The sequence below is a fragment of the Sitophilus oryzae genome, unplaced genomic scaffold (assembly GCF_002938485.1).
Source record: "Sitophilus oryzae breed Bouriz unplaced genomic scaffold, Soryzae_2.0 scaffold_1318_pilon_pilon, whole genome shotgun sequence".
NCBI lineage: Eukaryota > Metazoa > Arthropoda > Insecta > Coleoptera > Curculionidae > Sitophilus > Sitophilus oryzae.
In genome coordinates this window covers 830,403-857,493 of record NW_022145969.1, presented here as the reverse complement: position 1 = coordinate 857,493, position 27,091 = coordinate 830,403, and the positions used below count along the sequence as shown (strand labels likewise).

General features: G+C 30.3%; 2 protein-coding genes across 4 annotated transcripts; one reads left to right on the top strand and one right to left on the bottom strand.

Annotated features, from left to right (window-relative positions):
* Window positions 1-1,285: 1,285 nt before the first annotated feature.
* LOC115875062 (beta-taxilin) lies at window positions 1,286-3,977 on the bottom strand. The gene is made up of 7 exons (XM_030890412.1): window positions 3,961-3,977; window positions 3,576-3,905; window positions 2,638-3,087; window positions 2,210-2,578; window positions 2,056-2,149; window positions 1,845-2,002; window positions 1,286-1,787 (listed from the first exon to the last, which is right to left on the bottom strand). The coding sequence occupies exons 2-7, from the start codon at window positions 3,897-3,899 to the stop codon at window positions 1,785-1,787; spliced, it is 1,398 nt and encodes a 465-aa protein (XP_030746272.1). The 5' UTR covers window positions 3,900-3,905; window positions 3,961-3,977; the 3' UTR covers window positions 1,286-1,784.
* Window positions 3,978-8,884: 4,907 nt separating this feature from the next.
* LOC115875061 (cannabinoid receptor 1) lies at window positions 8,885-24,487 on the top strand. 3 transcript variants are annotated; one of them, XM_030890409.1, is made up of 5 exons: window positions 8,885-9,048; window positions 16,002-16,521; window positions 21,678-21,861; window positions 21,918-22,144; window positions 22,303-24,487. In XM_030890409.1, exons 2-5 carry the CDS (start codon window positions 16,144-16,146, stop codon window positions 22,576-22,578), a joined length of 1,065 nt encoding a protein of 354 aa, XP_030746269.1. In that variant the 5' UTR covers window positions 8,885-9,048; window positions 16,002-16,143; the 3' UTR covers window positions 22,579-24,487. The 3 variants fall into 3 exon arrangements, with proteins under 3 accessions (XP_030746269.1, XP_030746271.1, XP_030746270.1); XM_030890411.1 differs by lacking the exon at window positions 8,885-9,048 and adding an exon at window positions 15,646-15,718; XM_030890410.1 differs by lacking the exon at window positions 8,885-9,048 and adding an exon at window positions 15,646-15,931.
* Window positions 24,488-27,091: the final 2,604 nt, after the last annotated feature.

The window sequence follows — 27,091 nt, the reverse complement described above, 5'->3', positions numbered from 1 at the left end:
GCTTTGATGTATTTTAAAATTTAATATATATATTTTGTTCTACTGGGCCGATTTTGATGATTTTTGAGCAATTTGTAGCTAAATTATTTGAATTTTTAGTTTCTCTTTTTAAATTAAAAAAAAAGTTTTCATCTGTCAATTATACGAGGTAAAACACGATGCTGATATTTTGGTAAAACTTTGAAACACCCTGTGGAACATGTAAACAAAGCTAGGAATTGAAAAATCATTTTATCATCTGGGTACGTCTTCTCTCGATACTTTGATTAATTTATTAAAAAAATTACGATTAACAATTATTATTTTTCTTGTTTCCTATTCTTATTTTATTTAGGCTTGCCATAGGTTAATCCCGTTTTTTGTCTCTGCTAATTTCCCGAAAAACTATTTTTTCTTTGTTTCTACATAAAGTAAATCGATTTCTAGGATGAAGTAGAAAACAGCAAACAAGGTGATTAATAAGAGTGGCGTTTTTGTTTATTTTCCTTGGAAAGACGTTCTTTCTAGATGATCGTGACGAAGAAGTTTAAAGATGGTCAGTAGCGCACGCATTTCTTTCTACAAACAAAAAAAAACAGAAAAAAAAATTATAACTAACCAAAATCTTTATAGTGACACTATAATATTTAGTGTAAACATCAGCATAGATTTGTCATCTCAGGAGATTTTATTCTCTCTTATAGATACTTCCAAAATTATACTCGTATTTTTTGTCAACAAAAAACGTATCTGGTCTCTATCAATGTAGACGTCATTATACGTCCGTTGGCTATCGAAAGTTCGTCTCCTGGAACTCGAGACAAAATTCAATTTTCGGTACTTCCGTTGCATACGAATCATAGTCAGACTCTCTCTTATTCTAGACCACGACAAGTCTAAAACTTTCAAATAATATGAATCGCAAATATTCTTGTCCAGAATCATTTTGTTTTTAATCCTATTAAATTTTCGGATTCTTTTCAAGCGATTTCTTTTAATTACGTTGATTTATTTGAGGTCCAAACATTTTCATAGAGGATATTCTGTTTTTAATATAATTATTTGCGACATCTTTCAACATAAAAGTCAGGTACATAGCAAATTTAACACTTCCTGTAAAAATACAACCATTATTGATAAGTTTTAAACTCGGGGAGAATATAGCATTTTTTGGAAATCGATATTTTGATATTTCCATTCTTTCCGAAAAGAGGGCGCTGTTTGTCTCAGTTTAGTACAGTGCAGTTTAGCAATGAAAGTTTCCTATTTAGAAGATAACAATAAAATTACCACTTCAAAAAAACACTCAATGCCGAGGAATAAATTTATTCACTAAAAGTAATAAGTGACAACTGACTAATGTTAGAATAAATAACAAAAAAAGGAACACACAAAAAAATCACTCCTGGAGTTTTTCCTGAAATTTATGAAATAGTACATAATGAATTGAATCTTACAGAAATACACCGGCTTTTCCATTAATCATATTCATAAATTTCACGTTTACATAATCTCCATTTTATTTTAAATAGTGTTAGCAATCTCATGAGCACATATTTTAAACAAACTAATAATTAAAGCGGTAGTACTTCCTATAAGGAATTTTAAATTAAAATTGTAACTATAACTAAGTAAGGACGCCTAAATATTTTAGAAAAAAACGAAACTACAAACATTTTATAAAAGGAAAGTTGAAAATATTCACAGAAAAATGAGACAATAAGATCATTAAGTGACAACTAACTGTCTGCTTGATTTCGTGATTAGTACAGGTTCAAGCTGGTCCAAGAATATTGGTTGGGGGTTCACTAAAAATAATTATAAACATGTATGGCCAGCGATATATAATTTTAGATGTTACTTACTTTAGAAGATTCATTTTTCTCAAGATCTGTAAGCACTGTTGAGGGTGGAGAGCCATTACTAACATCAGTTTTACTTGAAGAACATTTTAAGTCCGTTGATACTTGAGATACTGGTTTGTTAAGTTCAGAATTTGTGTTGGAACTTGAACTGGAGGAAGCTATAGGGAAGAAAATTTATTATGCAGGTTTAATAAGATTAATAAAAACTCACTTATTTCTTCTTTGGCATCTATGACTGTGTCAGAATTTAAGTCTATACTGGAAACATTATTTTCCAAATTGGCAATATTCTCACCACCTTTCTTCTAAAAAAGATAAAAATATACATATTTAAATATAGTTTTTAAAATATGATATGGACATACTTCAATCTTATTAATTTCTTGTACACGTTTTGAGCTGTCTTGCATCTTTTTCGGCTCATCAGTATTTTGTTCTGTTTTTTCGCCATCTTGAGTTTGAGATATTGGCACTAACGGTTCTATGTTATTATCTTTAAGCTGTTTTAAATATGTGGTTCTTTCTTCTTGAAGTTGCCTGCACAACTTTTGAAGAGTAGTCAGTTTTTTTTCCAGTGAAGTTTGTTCATTGGCCAGCGACATGTGTTGTTCAGAAAGAACAATTAACGAGTTCACGCTGGATTGCCAACGTTTTTGTAAGTCATTGCGCTCGGATTCTAACAAGTGAAGTTGTTTACTCATTTTCGACATTTCCTGTTTGAATGTATCAAATACCTGAGGGAAATGAGTAATATTTGTTAATAAAATTAAACAATTCTGGATGAAATAATTACCTTATTGCTTTTGGTCATGGTTGTTTCAAAATTAGAGTATTCACTCTTATACAAATCAACTTGAGCTTCCAGACTGCGGTTTTTTTCTTGAAGCAGGACAATTTCCCTTTCATACTGCTCCAGTTGTACTTCCAGAGCCTTTCTTTGAGCCAGAAATGTTTGACGCTCAGCCTCGTGTTCTATTTCGACTTTTTTCGCTTGTGTTTCAGCCAGTTTCTTTTGTAATTCTAATTGTTTGGTGACAGTCTCTAGATGGTTCTCTCTTTGCTGGTATTGCTTGTAGAGCTCTGTTAATTTGTCTGTCATACTTTGGTTTTCCTCCTTGAATTTATTTGATTTGTCTTTGCTTTCTGTGATCAGATTGGTCAAGGCGGTCAAGCGTTCAGTAAAGGTGTTTGCGACTTCCCTACGACGATCTTCTTCTTCCTTTATTCGTGCCACATTTTCTTCCTACTTTTACAAAAGACATTTCGAAAAAAAGAAATATTTGTTTATTTAGTATTTGGAAGCCTTTCCAAATAAAAAGTCACGAAAATTCTTCTGCGGAAATGCATAATTTTCAGTTTTTCAACTTTAGAATAGTTGAAAACACGTTGGAAGTGTACCATTTCTATTTATTGACAAAATATTGTAAAATATAGCAAGATTTGAAAGCACTCGAAACAGGCGCGTTTTGACTGCTTTGGTTCGGTTTTTTTTTCGATTTTTCTCGATACGGTATTGTTGTCTAAATTACATTACACTATCTATTAGGTTCATACCTACACAAGAAAAATGTCTAGAATGTAAACAGGAACATGTTTTCATGTAACTGATTTCAGTTATTCTAAAGTCGGAAAAAAGAGAATGATGCATTGCCGCAGAGAAATTTTTATGATTTTGTGTTTGGGGAGGCTTCTATGCTAAAACAAGTTCACCCAAGAAAAATAAGTACATACCTTAATTAGCTTGTTCTGTTTTTGGAGTTCCCTACAAAGGTTCTCTAGCTGGCCCTTTGCCAAAGTCAGTTTCGTCAGTTCCGTATGGTCTTTGTTCCTGTCTTTTTGGGCCAGCTGCAATTGTTTTTCGCGTTCTTGCAAACTAACGAACATTTCCCTGGCTTCGTGGTACAGTTCAACGTATCGTTCCGATATGAAATTCAGCTTTTCCTCGGTATTCATTGCCTCGGTAGTTTTTCTGATATTTTCAATTGAATTTGGATCTCTGCGACGATATTTGTCATGTTTTCTTTTCTTGTTTATTAAGGTCGTTGAATCGGCCATTTCAATCTAAACAAAAATAAATAAGACCTTTATTAAAACACCAAAAAAACATAATCGTTACCGAAAAAAATCTATTTAAATCAGGAGAAAAATAAAAATACTATATATATTAAACAAGTAGATTTAAGTAGCAGTATTATTTTTGTTGTGTGACATGACTTAACCAACAAATAACCATAAAAATCTTAAGAAGTGTCTAATAACAAGTTAAAGGGACTTAAATATATGATAGCATAATGAAAGAAATAATTCTAAATAGCATACCACCGAAATTAAGCACTGTACTCAAAAGTATATGCAGTATTTAAATGAAATTTACTCTTGTATCTATGTAGCTGTTTATTTTTAGCAGTTTTTAGTAAAAATGGCGACCTAACGCTAACTCCTGCCCTGCCCACCTAAGCCATGCTACGGCCATGCTTTCCTACTTAACGCTGTTGCCAGCTCTTATCTTTTCACGTTATTATATTACTAAGATCAGAAGACAGAAGAGATATCGAACAAACTAAAGGCTTTTAAAATAAAATATCTTATTTCTATTGATTAGATATTAATGTTACTTATTAAATATCATAAAGAAGTACGATATTTTGTCCCTTTTGGTGAAAGTTATGTTTAAATAAGTCTGACAACGTCCCGGCTCCGCACTTAAAATATATAGAATACTGTAAGTTGTGAAAGGGGCGTTAAACGAGTATGCCTATAGATGGAGAAGGTTGTAAATAATATTTTTTATCCATGTTGCTAAAGAAATTCTGATTTTTACTACAAATTTTAAGTATTATATTTTATTGATACAAATTTACTGTTAAAACACGTTTCGGGTTGATCACAATATTGATGCATTAGGTTACCGGTTTATTACTATAAAAACTTACCTATAATTGCTCTGGCAAAATGATTAAATTATATTCTCTCCAATACTAAAAAATACTTTTTACAATATTTCTTTTTGTTCAGGCCTTGCATAAAGAGTTAAAACTATAGAAATGTGCATTTATATTTAGATCTTTTTTAACTAGTGCTAAGATTAGAAATGTCACCTAGAGAATGTAGCACAACATTTCAAAATTTGGCGGGGAAATTTAAATTTTCTTCGGCTTGTTTATTATGTTTTAAGTTTTTATATTAATATTCATTCAGGTGTAGTAATGATGCGCGTTATAGAATTAAAAATTGTAGATTAAATCATTTTCTGCGTCATTTTTGAAGAAAAACCGCAACATAGTAATGTTGTTTACTACTATCGAAGTGTTGTGAACATACATTTAATATGGTTATATGTATATGTATATTCGACAAATTGTATAAAATATTATTTTTACCCTTATTCTACGGCTATGCCTAAAGAATTTAAGGTACGAAAAATACCATCAACATTATTATTCTTCTCAGAAAGATGGGTGATGCAAATAAACAGAATTAGAGATTAATTATCAATGAAATATGTTACTTTTATAATAGTCCTAGGCATCATATACATTACTCTATTTATTGATGACCCCGGGCTGTACAAGGTGTGCTGCTAGTAATAGTAACATATTTTTTTTTGTTTTTTTCCATACACATAATCTTGAAAATTGGCAGTTTTTGTTATGTCACCGATTTTGTTAAAACTTCTGTCATTTAGGAATTGAAAGGAGTAGAATAAGAAAATATAGGTCATTGTAGTCTTACGAGAACAGTAATGGATGTAGGAGACGTTTTAATCATCATCAAAAATAGCTTCAAAAAATTGATTTTCTCACAAAACAAAGATATCTACGCCTTTAAACATATATTTTGAATCTACATAAAATCTCCTACAAATACTGTTATTTTCATAATTTTAATACTGTTTACTATCTTAGCATACAGTCATTTTCTTAGCATACAGTCAGTTAGCGATTTTATTCATGTCTCCGATTTTGTTAATACTGCTGTTATTTACTAACTAAAAGGTGTAGAATAAGAAAATGTAGGCAATTGTAGTCCTACGAGAACAGTAATGGGCTTAGGGAACCTTTTAACCTTCATGAAAAATAGCTGAAAACAAGGTTCTAAAAAATTAATTTTCTCACAAAGCCAAGGTACCTAACTATCTAAGCATTTCGTCCAAATATCTTTGAAAACTATTTTTCATTTAATATATAACACCCGTGTAAACAATAGAATACATAATATTTGAAAATAGGTACAGAAGTTTGATGTAGGCCATCTAATTTAACAAATTACTGAATAAGGCTTAACCAAATCATTTGAAGATCTATACTAGTAGTTTTTATTACTCAGTAATAGTAATCGTCGAATAGCTTATGTGGTGCTTGCCTTAAATGCTGATAATAATATTTTAGATGCCACCGCATTTGGAATACTTTTTGCCACACAGGATATGTGTTTATATTTTAATTATAAGGTGTACAAACTATATTTTGTATCATCAAAATTTGTTATTTAAATGTACTATCTTTTTTTTGATATTCAATAATTATTTTTTTATTGATAGTTACTAATATTATTAAAATAACATGGTTGGCATGATTTAAATCAAGTGTTTCTCTTTATTTTATTCATATGATTTAAGTAGAAAAAATCACTTGATTTAAATCACGAATTAGTAATCACCAATAGAGTAAATCAGGAATAATATAAAAAGTAATACCTTGGAAGTAATTACAGTGGTGGCCAAAAGTATGGAAACTTTTTACTTTTTAAAATATCACAGAAAATATTGCTATGCTTAAACTCTCAGGAATATAAATGAACAGCTTATCAGCAAATAAAAGTATTCCAAAAATTACACAGCGAAAAAAATCTGTTTCGCAGTTTTTGTAGGAGAACAATAGATTTCTTGTAGCCAAAAGTATGGAAACCATAAATAAATACATTAAAATTATTTAGTTTAAGCTGATAAACGGTACGATTTGCTTCAGATAAATATAAACATCATGCTCAAGTCTAAATATTTCTCTACGGATTTAAAAAATAAAATAGTTGAATTATACAAGAGCGGTTATAAACAAATTCAAATAAGTAAAAATTTAAACATTTTAAAAGGCACCGTTTCGAAAATAATTCGTAAATTTAATAAAACAGGGAACGTTTCAACAGCTTTTAAGTCAGGAAGACCAAGAAAGTTGTGCAACAGGACAATGAAAGTAATGAAGAGAATATCAATGGGAGATCCAAGAAAAACATCCCCAGACATTTCTCGAGAAATGGGTGAAAGGGGAATATCGGTGTCTGCACGCACGGTGAGAAGAAGGTTGGATGGACATGGGACTTTTTGGAAGAGTTGCGGTGAAGAAACCACTAATATCAAAGAAAAATAGGATGGCCCGCTTTAAATTTACTCAAGATCATCTCACCTGGTCTTATCAGAAATGGAATACTGTACTGTTTAGCGACGAAAGCAAGTTTCAACTGTTTGGTAGTGACGGGAGACGTTATGTCCGAAGACCAAAAGGTACACGGTACAGCCATAAAAGTACCAGATGCCCACAGTAAAACATGGGGGTGGGAGTATAATGGTATGGGGGTGTTTTTCTCGCTCAGGTGTTGGTCCTGTTAAATTGATGGGATAATGGACCGTTTTTTGTACAAAGACATATTGGAGAATAATATGCTGCCTCATGCTGATGAAGAAATGCCACTCAGATGGTTGTTCCAGCAAGACAATGATCCCAAGCACAAATCTCGGTTTGTTCAAAATTGGTTAAATGAACATAATGTTCCACTAATGGATTAGCCCTCACAGTCTCCGGATCTTAACCCCATAGAAAATTTATGGGACCATTTGGATAGCAAAATTCGAAGCCATTCTATTGAGAATGGGCGGCCATTTCCAGTAAAGATTGTACGAGATTGATCGATTCGATGCCACGAAGATGTAGAGAAGTAATTAATTCAAAGGGATATTCCACTAAATATTAGTAATTTTTATATTATCTTGAATTTTAATAAACATTCTTCTTAAGTTTCCATACTTTTGGCCAAGAAAATATTCATAATTTTTTATATATTTTTTGATAGCTGTAATTTTTTATTTAAATGTATTAGGTTTCGTAGGAAATTATTTGTAGGTCACGATTATATAAGTCGTTTTATTTCATATTTTAATTTCTCAGCATAAATGACAAATTAAAAAAGTTTCCATACTTTTGGCCACCACTGTATATATCGAGCAACAATTTGTACCCTCGTTGAATTGGACACTCAATATATCAGTTTAATATCGTCCCATTGCTGCCAAAAGTCACTAACTAACATTTTTCCGAACAACCAAATTCAATCACTAACTGTGTTTTGAATCGGAGAATCGATTGCAAATGTCATTAACTACGATTTCTGGCTATTTGTGTTTTATTTTAATACCGAATAGTTACTAACTATAACATCTTTATGCAATGCAATTCATCTTTACACGCATTTTTCTCGGAAGTAATCAAAAGTAAGTTAGTGACTTTTGGCAGCAATGGGACGATATTATGTTTTTGTACTTTTGTGCTTAGGCCTAAAATTGCTTTACTGTTATCACAACTGTTATGCCAAGGCGTTAAAATGACAAAAACTTATATTTTTTTGATGTTTGAAAAAAACCTTTTGATTTGAAGCGAGTGACTCTTTTGGCACGAGCCGTAGAATTGTTAATGTTATCGTTATGGGACAGAGTTATGAAGATTTAGCCATTTAGGATAGGACTTTAATTAGAAATAAGTCCTAATTATTTGGATATCCGATTTAAATTTATGTTTTCTATTAAAATAAAATAAAAATCTGATTTTTTTTTAATTCATAATTTTTGCCAACCCTGTAAAATAAGATTGGCATGTCTGTCAGTGATCAGTTTGATATCTAGAATGTTAAATACTGTCTGTCAGCATTTTTCCTCTCCTAGATAATAAGCGTATTGCGAAGCTTGTCACATCCTGTAGGCGCTGCTAAAACAAGTGGCTCGTTAATTTGCAAAGAGCGCCATGATATGGCTGTAGATTTTTGAGCGCTTTGTATAATCGGCGAATATTTCGCTTTATTTATTGGCTGGTCGCGTTCACGTGTCTATTAAAAACACTTGAAGACGCGAGTGTAATTGTTCTCTATTGTTATGACATGGGGTGCAATAGTCTTTCGAGATCATTCGTGAAGACTGCCAACTGAAACTGTTGTGGATGTAAGTCCATTTTTTTTATTTTTCATGTTTTTTTCGCCTGTTTGACTCTTTCTTATTATATTCATAAAATTAAATTAAGAAAAATTGACACTAGCCATTTTCGCAACATTTCGATTTTTTTGTCAAAATGCCACTGACATATTTTGCTCTTTTTTGTTGTTTATAATCAACATTTAAAAATATAAGTCTGTATATTTAATATTTAATTTTTTTTTGTTTCGTTTCTTTGACCTGGTATACTATATATTTTTTAGATCAAACTATTAGTTTGATCTTTGATTCATCTGAATAGATTTATTTCTGTTGGGAATATTCCTTCAAGATGATAAGTAATATAGGAACCTGAAATATTTCTGGTGTAGGAAAATATCTGTAGTTAGCATTTCATCATATTAACTATTTTTTCGTACTTTCTATATCTCTCATCTGCTTAAATTTGAAAAAAAAATCTAAGGCGCAGAAAATTCGCAAGTTTATCAACCTGTCAACGTTTTATTTTATTTTTTTTATATTTTATTTTAGGAGCTCCTAATAATATCATCTTCCAATCTACATAAAAAATATTTTTAATATACAGGGTGTTTCAAAACAAATGCGAAAAACTTCAGGGGGTGATTCCTTGTTCAAAATAAAGGGTAGTTTGCTTCATAAACGTTGGGTCAAAAGTCAACCATTAGGGAGATATTGCGGTACAAAGATGGCGGAAAAATAATGTTTTTTATTTTTTATCTTGAAAACGAAAAGATAGATTAATAAAATTTTTATGGAAGCATTACTGTTATGAAAACACACTTTCTGGTAATTTTTTTTCACTTTTTAAAAATGAGTGGAAGGGGTTGAAATAAACTACCCCTATCATTCTTGTTAACGAAATTTAAAGAAAAATCTTATCAAACACATGCAAAAAAAATTAATTTGGATAGTTTATTTTGTTTAGAAACTTTTTTATCTCTTGTATTTTTTTGATAAAACTCACCGATTTGAAATTAAAAAATAAAATGTAAAGCCTTACATCTCAGGACAAAAAACATTTTCTGATAAAGAATCTAGTCGGCCGCTGTTACTTTTTAGGATGTTCCTAATATTATTTTATTTGACATTACTCTACTGCAATACGTTATTATCTAGATGATTATTATTATCGTTATTATCACTAGATTCTTAATCTAAAAATGGCTTTTGTCCTGACATGTAATGCTTTACATTTTATTTTTAATTTCCAATCGGTGAGTTTTATCAAAAAAACAAGGGGTAAAAAGTTTCTAAACAAACTAAACTATCCAAATTAAAGCATTTGCATGTGTTTGATAAGATTTTTCTTTAAATTTCGTTAACAAGAATGATAGGGGTAGTTTATTTCAACCCCCTCCACTCATTTTAAAAAAGTAAAAAAATTACCTGAAAGTGTGTTTTCATAACAGTAATGCTTCCATAAAATTTCATTAGTCTATCCCTTTTCGTTTTCAAGATAAAAAATAATAACATTATTTTTCCGCCATATTTGTACCGCGATATCTCCCTAATGGTTGACTTTTGACCCAACGTTTATAAAGCAAACTTCCCTTTATTTTGAACAAGGAATCACCCCCTAAAGTTTTTCGCATTTGTTTTGAAACACCCTGTATAAACAGTAGTTTTGTAACTATACTTTATTTGCTTCTACATGGCAAATTATATTCAGATGTTCTTCCTAAAGGAAAAACTTAAAAAAAATTGTTTGTTTTGATTTTTTAACATAAAGGAATATGTTTATGCCAGAGGGTTCTATACAGGGTGAGATTATAAATAAGTGCAAACATTTTCAAGGTTGATATAGTCTCTTTACCGTTTTTCAAATAAGTCCAAAATATCCACGTTATTTTACTTTAAAAATTTAAGAAAAAAATGTTGCTATAATATCGATATATTATGATTTTTAACTAAAATTTAAAAGAATTGCAATTTTTTTTTGGAAAAAAAACAAATTTTCGCGAAAATAAACTCATAAACGTGTTTCTGGGGTCGAAATATACCACCCCTAAAATATTCGCACCTATTTAAGACCCTGTATAACTAGAAATAACTAATTTATCAGTTCTGACCGCAGGATTTTTTTTTATAAGAGAGGTGTATTTTTTACTGTATCATTTTGGGTGAATAAAAATCCTATTATTCATTTGCTCGAGTGGAAGTGGCTTCCTGTTACATTTCTTGTAATTGTATGATTTATAAATGATTAATATTTTATAGTCTGTTTTGACAGAAAGTGTAATTGCTTTACACAAATTAGGAAAAAATGTACTATATAACTCAATTCAATTATAATCTTAAATGTATGTATGTGGCTAACAACGAAGTAATAATAGTTATGTATTTTTGTTAAAAATAACGACAGTGAAGAATCGCATGGAAATTTCTTAATTTTCTGTAAAAGCTCTTAAGGAAAATTGCAAATACATGGTCTGTTTTTTTTTCTTAATCTGGGTATTATAACGTGGATATGGAAACACATTAACGCCTATTTTTAGTCTCTTTAAGTAAAAACATATTTTATTAGGGTCAGACTTATTTTCGGTTGGATACATCAAGCGGGATAAATAATAATAATAGCCAAATAGGGTAATTTTCGTACCATATCTGGGTCTCCTTAGCCAATTTAATAAATACTTAGCTCCTTTAATAATAGCTCCTAATTTGACTTTGAGTCTTCTCAAAACAATACGCCATAATGAAAGAAGAAACTTTTACAGTATAAATTGAATATTTATTACGACATTCACCGGCACGAAAAACCGGGCACCTTAAAATTTTGATGCATTTTAAAGTTTTATATATCGTGTTCTAGAGGCCCGATTTTGATGTTCCTTTAAGCAATTTGTAGCTAAATAAATTATTTATCTTTTTAGTGTCTCTTTCTAAACTTAAAATGAAAGTTCCTATCTGTCGATCGAATGGCTTAAGTCGTATCTTGGCAACAGAAGGCAGCTTGTGAGGATTGATACGTCTATGTCTTCTTGTAAGCCTATAGAATGTGGTGTCCCTCAGGGTTCAGTACTTGGCCCTATTTTATTTCTGGTGTTTATCAACGACATTTAAATCTAGACATTAGCGGTAAAATCTGCCTCTTTGCGGACGATACTAGTTTCACTTGGAGTGGCCCAGATGTTACGGCACTATATGATACTATATCCAGTGACTTACGCACCATTAAATCTTGGTGCGATTCTAATCTCCTATGCCTCAACCTTTCAAAAACTAAAGTTTTGTCATATAAAAGTACTATACAACCTTTTGTACTTAATAACACCACTATTGACGTCGTGGACTCTGTGAGATTCTTAGGACTTCTTGTGGACAACTCTTTAAAATGGGACTTGCACATCGAAGCCTTATCAAAGAAACTAAGCTCTGCCTGTTTTGCGCTAAGATCAGTGTCTAAGGAACTTATCTCATCAACCTCTAGAATGGTCTATTATGCCCTTTTTGAGTCGCATCTTCGTTATGCCCTTCCATTCTGGGATACTTGCTGCGCGACAAAATTTGATCGTATTTTCAAGCTTCAAAAGAGAGCAGTTCGATACTTATTGGGACTGAACAGTAGAACTCACTGCCAGAATTTCTTTAAAAATTTCAAAATACTGACTCTTCCTTCCTTATTCATTTTTGAATCCGTTTGCTTAATCCGCAAGTACATATTCTCTATTCCGGAAAGGCCTTCTCACAACTATCCACTTAGGAATGCGGAGCACGATATTTATCTGCCAACCCCGAGCTCAGAACTAGTTAAGGGCTCAATACTGTACAATGCCAAGAAAATGTACAATCATTTGCCTTCGAATATCAAGTCACTTTCATTCTTTCCCGCATTTCGCAAAGCTCTGAAATCATACTTACTGGAGAGAGCCCTATATGCGGTAAACGATTTTTTTGTTGATGTTTAATCATCAACAATTTAGAATTTTAATTTTAATATTTTGATCATCTCACACACATCATCTCACACACTGGTTAGAGGTCTAGTATTTAATATTTTATAACTCTTGATTTTATGTTATTATAACATGATTTTATCCATTTACAGTTTTCCTTTTGTAAAATTTTCTAGATACGCCTGTGTTCTGCAATGTCCATATATGTTTTATTTGTAATTTTATGACGTACATTTTTTTTTTTGAATTGATTTGTATTGTATGACATTTTTTGTATTATTTGTATATTTGTTTTTGTGCTTTTTTTGTTTTGCTTTGTCGATGAAGTTGTTTTGGCTTTTTGTACAATAAAGCGTTGTTTTTTTTTGTCAATTATACGAGGGAACAGAAAATGTTATTTTCGTGAAAGCTAAAAAAGCAAGGAATTTGAAAATAATTTTATCATCTAAAAAACAAAGGTATGGTTTTAATGTAAAAATTACAAAAAAAGGTTAGGATGATAAAATTATTTTTGGATTCCCTGCTTTGTTAACATATTCCACCGGGTCAAATTCTCACCAAATTATCAACATTATGTTTTCCCTCGTATGATTTACAGATGGGAACTTTCATTTTCAATTTAGAAAGAGATACTAAAAAGTCAAATAATTTACCTACAAATTGCTTAAAAGATCATCAAAATTGGTCAACTAGAACACAATATATGTATATGAAACTTTAAAATACATGAAAATTTTAAGGTGCCTGTCTGTTTTTCGTGTCGGCTAGTGTATAATATATTGATAACATACAGACGGAAGTTACATTTTAATGTCTACATCTGTACATCACGAATAAAAATCGATGTACAGGGTGTTACATGCGTAAATATAATTGACTTTTTGCCAAGTGCGTTCCATATTTACATTAAATTAATAATTTACTTTCCTGGCATATTGCCATCGATAAAACGTTAATTTGTGTATGTTTTGTGCCTATAGGTTTATTTGTATTGGATTTTAAATTGAATTTTTACTGAAAATTTCGATAAAAGCGGATAATATTTTAGTTTACCGTCTAAGCTCCATAACACAACATGTAAGTTACATTTTTATACCTCGCATATGCGTAAACTTCTTTTTTAGTATTCATTAACTTTTTTGTATGTTGTAATTAAAATTAACTCTATTTTTGTTACCTTTTTTTATCATATTTCTTTACCGAAAAGCCAAGTCGACTATTTGTCATATTTTATTTTAATACATATAAAAGTATGACAGTAACTGAACTGTAAAGTTGTTAATAAATATTTCCCCATATAGTTAACGATATAATAAAAAGAAATTATGTATAATAATTATCGGGATGTCTTAGCAATCAGCACCAATAGGGTATAGCATACCGAATTATACATAAAGAAAAATCACATTAATATTATGGATAGTTTGAACATCAATTTCTGCTTATTGTTATCAATTACGGATGAAGTGATTTAAAGGAAACTCTACCTATACTGGCCATGCCATAATTGAAATGGAAAACAATAAAATCCCGACTTAATATTCAGACTCCGTAAGCACCAATAATTGTTTCAATATGCAAAACAAGATGAGTTATCATTATAACAGCGAATTGGAATTGTTAAAGTACATTTCAGTACACACAAATTTTACGTTTTTTTTTCAACCAACTAGTATACTATTGTACCTATACTTCTTATACAGATATACAGTATATTTTAATAAAAGATGTATCACATATATGTATTAATTTATTTTAGTATCAACTTGGCCACAACTACATATTGTTCAGGGATAAAAAAATATTTTTAGTGATAAGGTCGAATAACGGCTAACATTATATAATAAAATATCATTTAAAAAAACTTTTTCTGCATACTAAATTTAGATATGTGTTTTCACAATTAAATTATCCTTAAGTACTGCTTATCATTACAAAATTACAAGAAAATCAATATTAAATGAACAAATATTGGGAATCTTTTACTGAAGCGAACAAAATTCATCTTTTGTTACATCGTTTAAGTCAATAATTAGCACGTATAATGTTTTAAAATTAGTTAAACAATTATTTCAGGTTAGGATAGTTTGAAAATGTCGCCCTGTATCTAGAATGCATTTCCATATCAACATCTAAAAATATTTCTTTACCATTCCGAAAACATTCTTCGGTTTAAGAATTCAACTGTGTAAAAGATATATAATGTTTTATTCAACAATGATTACCGACAATAAAATTTGCATTTACTTTAATTTTTTTTTCTTAAATGACCACTGTTATAGTGGTTCGCATATATTTCATCAACGCCAAAACGTTTAAATTCCTCACAGGAACGAAAAATTTTAATAGGTATGGCTCAAATTTCAGTAATATTAATTTTTGAACAATGTATCCCAGCCAAAACAATTCATAATTCATACACATGTTTTTTATTAATAAAGTCACAAATAGAACCTCAAATTTCGAGATATAATTAAATACATCTGTAGGTTATCAAATCATATTGAAACCTACACAGAAGAGACTATTATTGCCAATATATTTTATTTAAATTGGCATATACATATGACTCAAACTATCAATAAAATTCGGTCATACTCTATTTTGTCGATTTGTCCTGTAAAGTACAACAAATACTCAACAGATTAGATATTTTTTCGTAAACTTGATAAAAGTAATAAAACTTTGTATACTAGTCTGTATATAAACAATTACTTGCCAGTGTTATTATACATTCTTTCATTTTGTGGACTTAGTTCTTGGTGAGATTGATTTTGACTAATTATTCTAATATCAGTTCAGTAATCGATCAGTTCATTCTGTATTATCTTGGAGATTATTACTTTTACATAAAAAAGGAACATTATTTCTGCATGTGTAACAACAGTGATTTATCTTAATTTAAACAGTGTTTGAAATTACTATTTTTCTTATCGGTTACAATGTCAAACAGGCGGTTATTTGATAACAGTTAGGTATATATTATATATTCATTTACAAATATCTTGAATTGACTGAAAAAAAAATCATTATGACCTGTTGCAGATCAAATCAAGAAGATCCCAGAGTATCAAGTCTGGGTTGTCAGTTGCGAATTAGACTCCACACAGTTTACCGTCTCTTTTGGCAGTATGCCGAATAAATAAATAATCGTTCATTTAACCCGAGTTAATACGCAAAATTCAACATGATTGACCAACTTAATGTTACTGCTGTTGCGAAGAACACAGGACACTCGTCGTGCATCTTACAGGTGTTGGTCACCATCTCCTTCCTAATTGGAATCATTGGCAACTCCACAGCTTTAGTGATCTTGTACAAATCAGCTAAAACAAGAAACAGGAAGCACGTGCTGATGCTCAGATGGTTAGCTATTAACGACTTGACGGCAGCTATAGGGATGATGACAGTCACAAATTTAAGAAGGTACGGAATTGTACCGGATTATTGGACCTGCACAGCCTTAGTTATAGTGCGTGGATTTGGCCTGGGCTCAGGTGGGGTTGCCCTTATTATGGCCCTGGAAAGGTGGCTAGCCCTTACTAGGCCCTTTTTATATCATAAGGTAATTTTTTTTGAAACCATAAAATAAATCACGCTTTCGAATACAACTAATATGTTTTGTCTGATATGTAAATATTGTTTTATATATAATATAAAAGCCTAGATTATGCAGTTATCAATATTTATTTAATCGTGGCTCGTATTGAACTATTATCTTAACTAAATGATTGTAAAATAATTTTAAAGTCATAAACAGGTTTAAATTTTGTAAATAAAATTTCGGTACTTTTGTTGTTCAAAAAATAAAGTCGAGTCAAACATTAAATTTAGTAAATTCAAAAATAAACCACTTTCAAGTATGAGAAGGGATAAACAACATGAGCTTATAAGCTTTTAGTATTTACCAGTCCTCGGGGGTAGTCAAGTAGTGACGTCAGATAGAGTCTATTTATAGCATAATATATAACACAAATACTAAACAACAATATTTTTAATTACAAATTTGCTTAAATGAAATAATAATTATGATTCAGTATGTTTATTAAAACTTCGATTTTATCTAATGACGTACTGACACATACATATCAAAATTTAGAATCTTATTTCTTCCAAATGTTGTCCAAATTCAAAGTATACTCGTTTATTTATATTTTGGCATTACTTATTTTCAGTTGGAGTTATTGATCTCCAAAAATTCCAAACCTATATGATAAATAACACACATATTGTCCAGAATGGTGTATTTTTAATATTCCAAATATTTACTTGGTGAAAAGTCACTTAAGTAAACTAAATTAAATATAACACTTGTTGCTCCGTATTTTTCAGTTACATTTATTTTTAATACAGGAAGGACACCCAATAATTCTAGCTACTTTTTCAATCTATACTAATATATAAAATCCTTAAGTGACCGACATACTGATTAATCACGATCCTGCTCAAACCACTCAACGTAAGAAGCTCGATAGTAGGGATTAGTAGAGGTTCGATAAGAAGGGATTTTTCGAAATTCCAGTTCCAAGAGAGTGAAACCACCGAAGTTTCCGAAAAAACTCTTAAACACGTATATTTTATTTTGTTATTTTACATATTTTAAGATTTTTTAAAAATGTATACAGGGTGTTTCGAAAAATCTGGTCATTGATTAATCACGATCCTGCTTAAAGCGCTTGACGTAAAAAGCTGATTTTTGGAAAACAGATTGACTTTAGGGTGTAGAGGTTCGATAAGAAGGGATTTTTCGAAACTCGAATTCTAAGGGGTGAAACTATCCCTCAAATATTAAAATATTTTTTATTTAAAAACCGGTGAGTTTTTCGGAAAAACTCTTAAACACGTATATTTTATTTTGTTGTTTTACATATTTTAAGACTTTTTATAAATTTATCCAGGGTGTTTCATAAAATATCACTTTGAGTAATCACGATTCTGCTTAAACTGCTTGACGCTTAAAGCTGACTTTTGGCAAACGGATTGACTGTGGGGTGTAGAGGTTCGATAAGGAGGGGTTTCTCGAAACTCAAATTCCGAGAGGGTGAAAACGCCCCTCAAATATTACAATATTTGTTATTTAAAAAACGGTTAGTCTTTCGGGAAAACGCTTGGACAAGCATAATTTATTTGGTTTTTTTACATATTTTAAATTTTTTTAAAAAAATGATACAGGGTGTTCCAAAAAGTTGGATAATTTGTTAACCACGATTCTGCTTAAACTGCTTGACGTAAAAATCTTATTTTTGGCAAACGGATTTTTCGAAAGTCAAATTCCAACGAGATAAAACTACCCCTCAAATATTACCAAGTTATATGTATAATAAAATCGCCATATTGTTTTTTCTCATGCTGACATAAATGTGAGAAAATTTTATCCAGTTTGTACGTTAATGGAAATTCTTGCTTTGCTTTATCATCACCATTACAAATGATTAATTCGACGCGAACGAAGTCGCTGGTACACGCTAGTATTCTATATAATAAGTAGTTTATCTTCGATTTTTTTTATTTTTGTTAAAATAAATAGTTCCTAATACACAAATAGATATCTATTAAAATTATAAATAGGAATGTTAGGGCGAGAAACAATAAAATGAAAGCTATAATTCTTAATGGGGTAACAAATTGACCTAAATTGTGCATTTCTCTTACTTTTGTCTAAGTTTATTGTTTTTAAATTGATGATGAGACTCAGGAAATAACTAGTAGCTTTTATTAAAAAATAATACTTCATTTCGTCTAAAATTAGTCTGATTTTAACTATACATATTTGCAATATATTTCATCTCACCAGGGTCAAGATTATTTTGTCTGTAGATATATTGTGACATTCGAAACACATCGTATATTATGACAAAAATAGAATGTCACTGGCTGAAAATAAATACATATTTTTCTATAAAATTTTCCTTTTGATTAATTTAGGTAAATAATGCTATTTTTTCTACGATTTTTTTCTTCATAAAAATGTTTACTTGTTCTAAAATGGTTAATCCCGTTTATACTTTTGCAAATTTCGATACTGTTTTAGAGAAAATTAAAAAAAAACATGAAAATATGGTTGAAGTTTTAAAAATCCAAAAACGTTTCTATAGTAATTTAATTTCGATTTCATTCCTTGATAGTTGGTCATTATTAATTTTGGTTAACGTCATATTTTTTGCTGTTTGTTAAACTATCACATTTCCCGAAAACTATTTCCACCCTTTCCATTGCATTGAACTAAATAAATGTTGTGCTTCTTTAACATTTTAAAAGAGCCAATAATATGACTTTAACCTAAATTCGATCAATAACAATCTATAAAAAAAATGAAAATGTTTTTTTAATTTTCTCTAAAACGGCATGGAAATTTGGATAAGTAAAAACGAGATTAACCATTTTAGAACAAGCAAATATTTTTATCAAGAATGCATTTTTCTCAAAATATTAATAATAAAAAGTTTTTCCTCTTGTAACGATAATCCTAGGACGTATTGTACAGGGTGTCCCAGAAATAGGTGCAAGTATTTTAAGGGGTGGATCTATCTATATATAAGTATCTTGATAAAAGAAACATGTTTTCTCTTTATCGTTTTTCAAATAAGTCCAAAACAACGGAGAAATTGAAAATTTCCAAATGAAAAAAATATTTTTTGCTAAAATTTTGAGAATCACTGGATCTTTTATTGATTTTCTTTTTTGTAAATTTAATCTACTATGTTGCCATATTATCAAGAAATTATTTTTTTAAATAAAAACAAAAAAATTCTCAAAAAATTTTCAAAAAATTCCGAATTTTCAAAAAGAAAATTGTCGCGAAAAAAACCTACCAGTTAAAATACTTGCACTTATTTCTGGGACACCCTCTATATAGAAATTTAGGACATCATTTAAAATAAAAAATCAAAATATTCTTCTTAAAAAGATCACAGTAATATGTAGGTACATATTTTGTACTTTTTTTGTTTATAGATTTTTTGTGTATTATTGTTCAATAATTCGCATAGGAATGACAAAATTTCAATCATTATCGAAGCCACTTGGTGTATCATCTCTCGCCAATAAAATTTTAATAGCTTTTGATTTCCGGTAAAATCTGCCCTTGAATTTTCTTTTTGTCAACGCCAACTATAATTAATTTAGTTTATTCATACACGCACACCGGCTGGGCACATTATATTTTTTCTACCTCTTAAGATATTCAAGATCTGATGATAAAAAAACGCTATTTGTATTATATATAATGCTTTATGACTCTCTGGGTTTTCTCTTTGACCTAAACGAACAAAATTCTAAAAATACAGCGTAGGTTTACTAAATAATGACAACAAGTTAAGTTTAATTTGAGGGAAACAATTCTAATATATCTTGTATAATGTATATAAATCAACACATTATTTTTATATGGAAAAGTCGAAAATTAATGGTATTTTTGGCTATTTTTACCCGCTTTATTTGTAGACGTAAAATTTTGAAATTTTCAGCATTTGTAAGAAATTTTATGTACTATACACTTTTGAAGCCTTAGGTAACCCTGGCTTTGTGACAAAATTAATTTTTGTGGACCCTTGTTTTTCAGCTATTTTTGATAAAAGCTAAAAATCCATTACTATTCTCGTAAGAATACAATGGCCTATATTTTCTTATTCTACACCTTTTAATTAGTAAATAACAGCAGTTTTAACAAAATCGGTGAAATGACGAAAATCGACTATTTTCATACTATATTATGTATTAAAAAAAGTAGAAAAAATACCCATTTTAGCTGTTTTCAAAAAGGCCTTAGAAAAATAGTAGTCATAGTCATAAAATTATGAAAATTTCAGCGTTTGTAGGAAATTTTATGTAGATTCAGAATATAAACACCGTGGAAAGCTTAGTTACCCTAGCTTTGTAAGAAAATTAATTTTTTGAACCCTTGTTTTTCAACTATTTTTGATGAAGGTTAAAACATCCCCCTATATCTATTACTGTTCTTGTAAGACTACAATGGCCTATATTTTCATATTCTACACCTTTTAGTTAGTAAATAACATCAGTTTTAACAAAATCGGTGATATAATGAAAATCGCCAATTTTCATGACTAATATGTATGGAAAAAAAGTCGAAAAAATACCCATTTTTACTTATTTTTACACATTTTTAGAGGCATTAGAAAAATAGTAAACATAGTCATAAAGTTATGAAAATTTCAGTATTTGTAGGAAATTTTATGTAGATTCAGAATGAACAACAAACCTTTAAGATATATAAGCCCTTATATATATCTTGGTTGTGTGAGAAAATTAATTTATTGGGCCCTTGTTTTAAGCTATTTTTGATGATTTTTAAAACGGTCACCTACCTCCATTATTATCCTCGTAAAAATATATATATTCTATATATTCTTATATAATTCTATATATTCTTATTCTATGCCTTTTAATTAGTAAATAACAGCAGTTTTAATAAAATCGGTGACATGACAAAAATCGCAAATTTTCACGACTATATACATATGTATGAAAAAAAAGCTAAAAAACAAAATTTTTGATTATATTTTACACATTTTCAAAAGCCTTAAAAACAGTGTAATCATAGCCATAAAATTTTGAAAATTTCAGCATTTGTAGAATATTTTATGTTAATGTTAAAATATTTTTATTGTTGTATGTCATAGGGATGCAGTATTTTTTTCAAAATTAGTAAAGAAATATTGTGAGCGTTTAAAGTAAACTGTCTTTTTTTTCCTTTTTTAGCTGGTTACCTACGATGTTTTAAAGAGAACTTTGTGTTGCTTATGGCTAGGAGTCCTCGCTTTGACATACTTACCGCTTTTTGGCTTTGGTCTTTACTACGACGATTCAAAAAATAAATGCACACGATATCGGTACGGTGCTGTTTTCAAAGACATTGTCTATGCCTGGTTCTTTTTTTCAGTTGGTAAGAATGTAGTAATTCATAGACTTGCACAACACTTGACTAAAAAAATATTGTAGGTGTCACCTTATGTCTAGGCATAGCTCTATGTAATATAGCCGTGGTATGCGAGCTGTCAAAGATTAGATCACAAAATCGAGTGCTGGTAAGACGGATTAGCAGGTCCTTGATAGTTAACAACCGAGCTAGAGGTCCTAGGCATCACCAAACGCCGGAAGAAGTAGCCTTTGCTAAGCTGATGGCTTATATCTCTATCATTTTTGTTGTTTGTTGGGGACCACAGCTAGTAAGTAAATAATCTACATATATAGATGAAATGCTTTTAAATGTATATGCCTTTGATATATGAACAAGATATTGAATAGAATGGTCTTGTTTGTTCAGTTTCTCTGTTTGTACGTTTTAAGAAATATTTCGATCTGAAATAAGTGACTGTTTTTTTAGATAACCATACCAATCGCACAACTGGGAATTACATCAAAAGCATCGAGTGTATTTACCGGTATAGCCGACATGCTTATGGCCGTGTATTTGGCTTTGGACCCTTTCGTGTACGTTCTGCAGAGATATATCGAGAAAGGGACTTTCGGGTTGACGTGGTGCTTTCTCAAAAGGCGGAAATCAACCAGCAGTCTCCCTACCACTACGACCACTACAGGAGGTACACCCACTTCCGTGTTGATCACAGCACCCACCTTCCCTATACCTCCTAGCGCTTAAAGCTGAATTTATTCGTATTATTTATTGCTTTACGTGGCTACCAAACTCAAATAAAATCCTAAGTATGTTTTCGGTATGTTATACCGATGCGATGGAGGAACAAAAAAAAATTACGAACAATGTTACACCTTTTTTGGTCTTGTTTCATCAAAACTCACAAGATGCTTTCAAAATGTATTATATTTTCAGCAGGACTGAATGTAAATACATCTGGTGTATATTTTACTGAAATTAGGATAGTAAGTGTGAAAGTACCAAAAAATTTGTAATAAGCTAAGTAGATGTTGTGTTCAGCTATTAATAACAACTATTAACAACATTAAGAGTATGTTAGCGTATATAATGTGTGACTTCTTCAGCATGTATTTTTTGGACATAAAAGACTTATGTAACAATATTTATTTTAAGTTATCCGTCCTATCAACCAAAGTATTTGTTTGAGTAGTTTAAAGTACAAAGTAAAACAAAAACGGTGGAAAGATATTCATTGATTTTCTTCTTTCTTCGAATGCACTGCAACGAAAACATCATGACCCATATAAAAACCGTCGGAATTACGGAATTGACCAAGTGTAACGAAAAATATTGCATGTTTGTTAAAAATTAATCTTCAAGCGTTAACTACCAAAGGTTAACTGAATAGCCTAATGCGGCAACTATAGATTTCTTTTTATATTTCGTTTACGGAAAATGAAACCAGGAAAAAAATCTTTATTAGGTTTTTTTTGGAAAAAGGAAAACTTTCTGAGCTTTAAGCTTCTATCGAGTATACAGTACATCTTTCTAAGACTAACAGAATTCTATTTTCTGAGGTGAAATTTCTATCACTGCTTTAATTTATTATTTATAATGGTTAGAATTGGTATTTCGTAACAGATACTTTTGAATTTTAGACCTAAAAAACGCCCAACTCTGCACAATTAATATTAATAATTTATTTCGGGTTTTATTCAAAAATTATGAGTATAAATTGCTCGATTCTGATTTATATTTCGTGCTAAAAGCTCATTTATATCAGAGAAATCAAATAGATTGTGTAATAGAAGTGACAAGTCTAGATTAAGTACAAATTTGATATAAAATCGGGTATTTTTAACTAGATTATCTCTTTTTTAATATTTAAATTAAAAGAAATTGTATTGTAGGTCTAAAATTTGAAAAGAATTAATACGAGACAAAATAGGAATCTAATTGACCCAGTATTTTGAATGTGGTAGACTATGATTCGGTATTGAAACTAAAACAATTTCGGACTTTCATTGTCTTTATTTATTTTGCTTACGCAGCGTCTCGCAACACAATTTTTCTGCTGTAAAATGTTGAGAGATCTCATCTAAAACCAAGTCAATTTTATTTAGTTTTATGGGCGCCAAATTTTTATTAGCCTAGGGCGCAACTGTTCCCTAAATGTGACAAAACTTTGCTCACTTGGTTGATAACGGTCAGTGATACTTGTAAAGACAATGGAAGTCCAAAATTCTTTTAGTTTGAATTCAAAAGTACATTAATACATATTTTCACTCATATAGTCATACGCTTTACCTGATCTCTTTAATTTTAGATAAAAATCAGTTAACAATTTGCTTTTTTGGCATCCATTACTTTTAAATATTCAAATATAGTAATAAACGAGTTAACTTCACGAATACCATTACTGCAAAAGTCTTTTTGTTATGTAGATATACACTTGTTCACTCGCTATATATGTATTTTTATTAATATTTTTTTGTAATTTTATATTCTTGTTTTAATATTATTAGAAAAAAAATAGTATTCAAATATATGTGCTGTAATCCAAATATATCTTAGTGGTATGTTTCTGACAATAGACTGATATTTTTTTGTGATAAAAACAAACACATTTTAATGTATTAATTGTAAATTTACTAAAATAAAATATGAAATATTATGGTGGGGATTTTATTTTTTGGGAATCCTATTATAAATAGTTAAAAATAATTTGTACGTTATATCCGGTTTGTTCTATTTATAAAACATTCGTCTCGCAAAAGGAAAAAATGTATTTTTAGTAGGCCCTGTGTCCGAAAATATGTATAATTAACAACGATCAATAAAAGTTAGCTACTTTAATTTATTCAAGACGTCAGCAAAAACGTGGATTTCTTCTATGCACGCGCCGGGCTTAGTAACCTTTCTCAAATAAAAAAAGCTTTTTTTTAATATATGTATGACATACATTGTCACTGCTGACGTTAACGAAACGCAAAGCTTTTAATACGCCTCGAAACAATAAAAGGAAATGCGGTAAAAAGAAGGATTTAAAGGGCTTATCAATCTTAAGATTGTGCATTTAGATTTAGCGCTGTTGTAAAGTAGGGAGCTAACCGATGTGTGCGCCATTACAGATTGACATTTAAACCAAACAAGCAACTTTAATTTTAGGTGGAAATAAAGCGGAAAAACAATTTGTAGATTAAGTCTAGGTCAGCCAACCATTTCTGCAGGTTTGGTGTGACGCAATGGCTTGCATGACCTAAGGTTTTAGTCCAGTCAACAGCAAATGCTTGCTCTTTATTATTTTCAACTTTTTTTAATTCCGGTTATCTTTGGGTATTTTTTACACAATTGGGATAAAGGTTATCAGTAAATGTTATTATAAGACGAGAATATTCTGGGATAAAACTTTAAGGGGCATTTAATCAACAATATAGATTTACATCGCCAATATATACAAAGAAGCTAAAGCAAGAGTAATGTATATAAATAATAATATATAAGACAACCTCAGAGTTTCCAACTGGCATAGGAATACGACAGTGAGACGCGATATCCCCAAAGCTGTTTACAGCAACATTAGAAGAAATCTTCCGTCAACTGGATTGATGACCAACAAAGTGTCGTGATCCTGGATTGGACCACCGTCGTCACCAATCTTGTAGTCGCTGCCACCAAATGTTGTAGTTCTCTATTTGACTCGTATCACCACTTGTTGGGAATGTTATTCTTTATTTTTTTATAATTAAATTCTTACTAAGTTGTTATATGAGAAATACTACTACAAATATCATCCACCACCCGTAGTCAAGAAATAATGGTTTTAAAATATACTGGGATAAAACAATCTTAACAAATAAAACCGTTAGAAGTAACAGACCGGACATCACGCTTATAAATAAAATTAAAAAACACAGTTTTATTTAATTGATATTTTCTATTCCTAACAACAACAATATACAAAACAAGAGTTTACAGAAAAATAACAAAGAAGATTTGAGAATAGAAATAAAAATATATGGCAAATGGAATCGGTCCAGGTGGTCCCTTGATTGTGTCAGCCATTTTTAGGTATCCCAGTCAACCTGAAAGAACAATTAAAAGTAGTTGGAATACCTGAAAATGCCCACCGCCTTCCAATGCAGCAGAAATCTGTGCTGCTTGATGCTGCTAACATTGTTCGTTCCTTTCTAGGTGATTAACAATAGCACCTTATCTTGTCCCCATGGACCGATAAGGCAGCTTTAAACCTGTTCTTGAGCAGTGAAAAAAAAAAAAAAATATATTTATTGAAGTTTGTATATATACAATGGCAACAAAATTTATACAGATGAGTTTTAAAAACATTTATCATACAAATAACAACAATATAATCTTACAAAACTACAAAAAGGCTGGAAAAAGCAACAGTTGCTGATCAAGTTCCAGCCCTCAAAGTTAAAAAAAAAAGTAATATAAAAATAATTTAAATGTAATAAAAACAAAACAGCTAAAGACAGCAATTCTAGAATATACCACAAGAAATCAGATAGAAATATAATAAAACAAAACAACTAAAGGCAATCTAAAATATGCCACAAAATCAGATAAAAAACAGCACCCTACACACAACATTACAACCTAATCCCAATATTCAGAAAGTATTTTTCTTGTTTTATCTTTAAATTCACCCAAAGAGCAGTTCTTACCTTAACATCTATATTGTTGTACATACTATAAATATTAAATGTAAAGATCGTTCAAAACAAAGTGCAGATCAGTGCGGAGTGGGTGAAATGAGACCCTATTGCCTTAAATTCAAAATATGAATATCAATTTTACTGAAACTGTATTTTTTCATAAGGTAAAGGTGGACTTTATTTATTATAATTGAATGGAACAGAGTCAGAGTGCAGTCTACGCCTAGATTGCCATGTTCATCCATTTTGCCTCCTTAAGTTTACATATGAGATATTCATAATCCATATTTCCGAATACCATATATATAACGCTAACAAGATTTCTGAACTTTTTTCTATTCTGGCGGTATATTTAACGTCTAAACAAGGCCCATACAATACATCACAATAAATTAAAATGACTAAGAACTAATGTATCGGTAATTTTAAATTTTAGTTGGTATATCAAGTATTTTTACGATGGGGATAAAGCATCTTAAGGTTACATCAGAGTATTTTACGATGGGGATAAAGAAGCATCTTAAAGGTTACAATATATGCTCTCTGAAGTAGCTTTGCAGTATGTTTTTAAATCTAAGATCCACATCCAGTTCAACTCC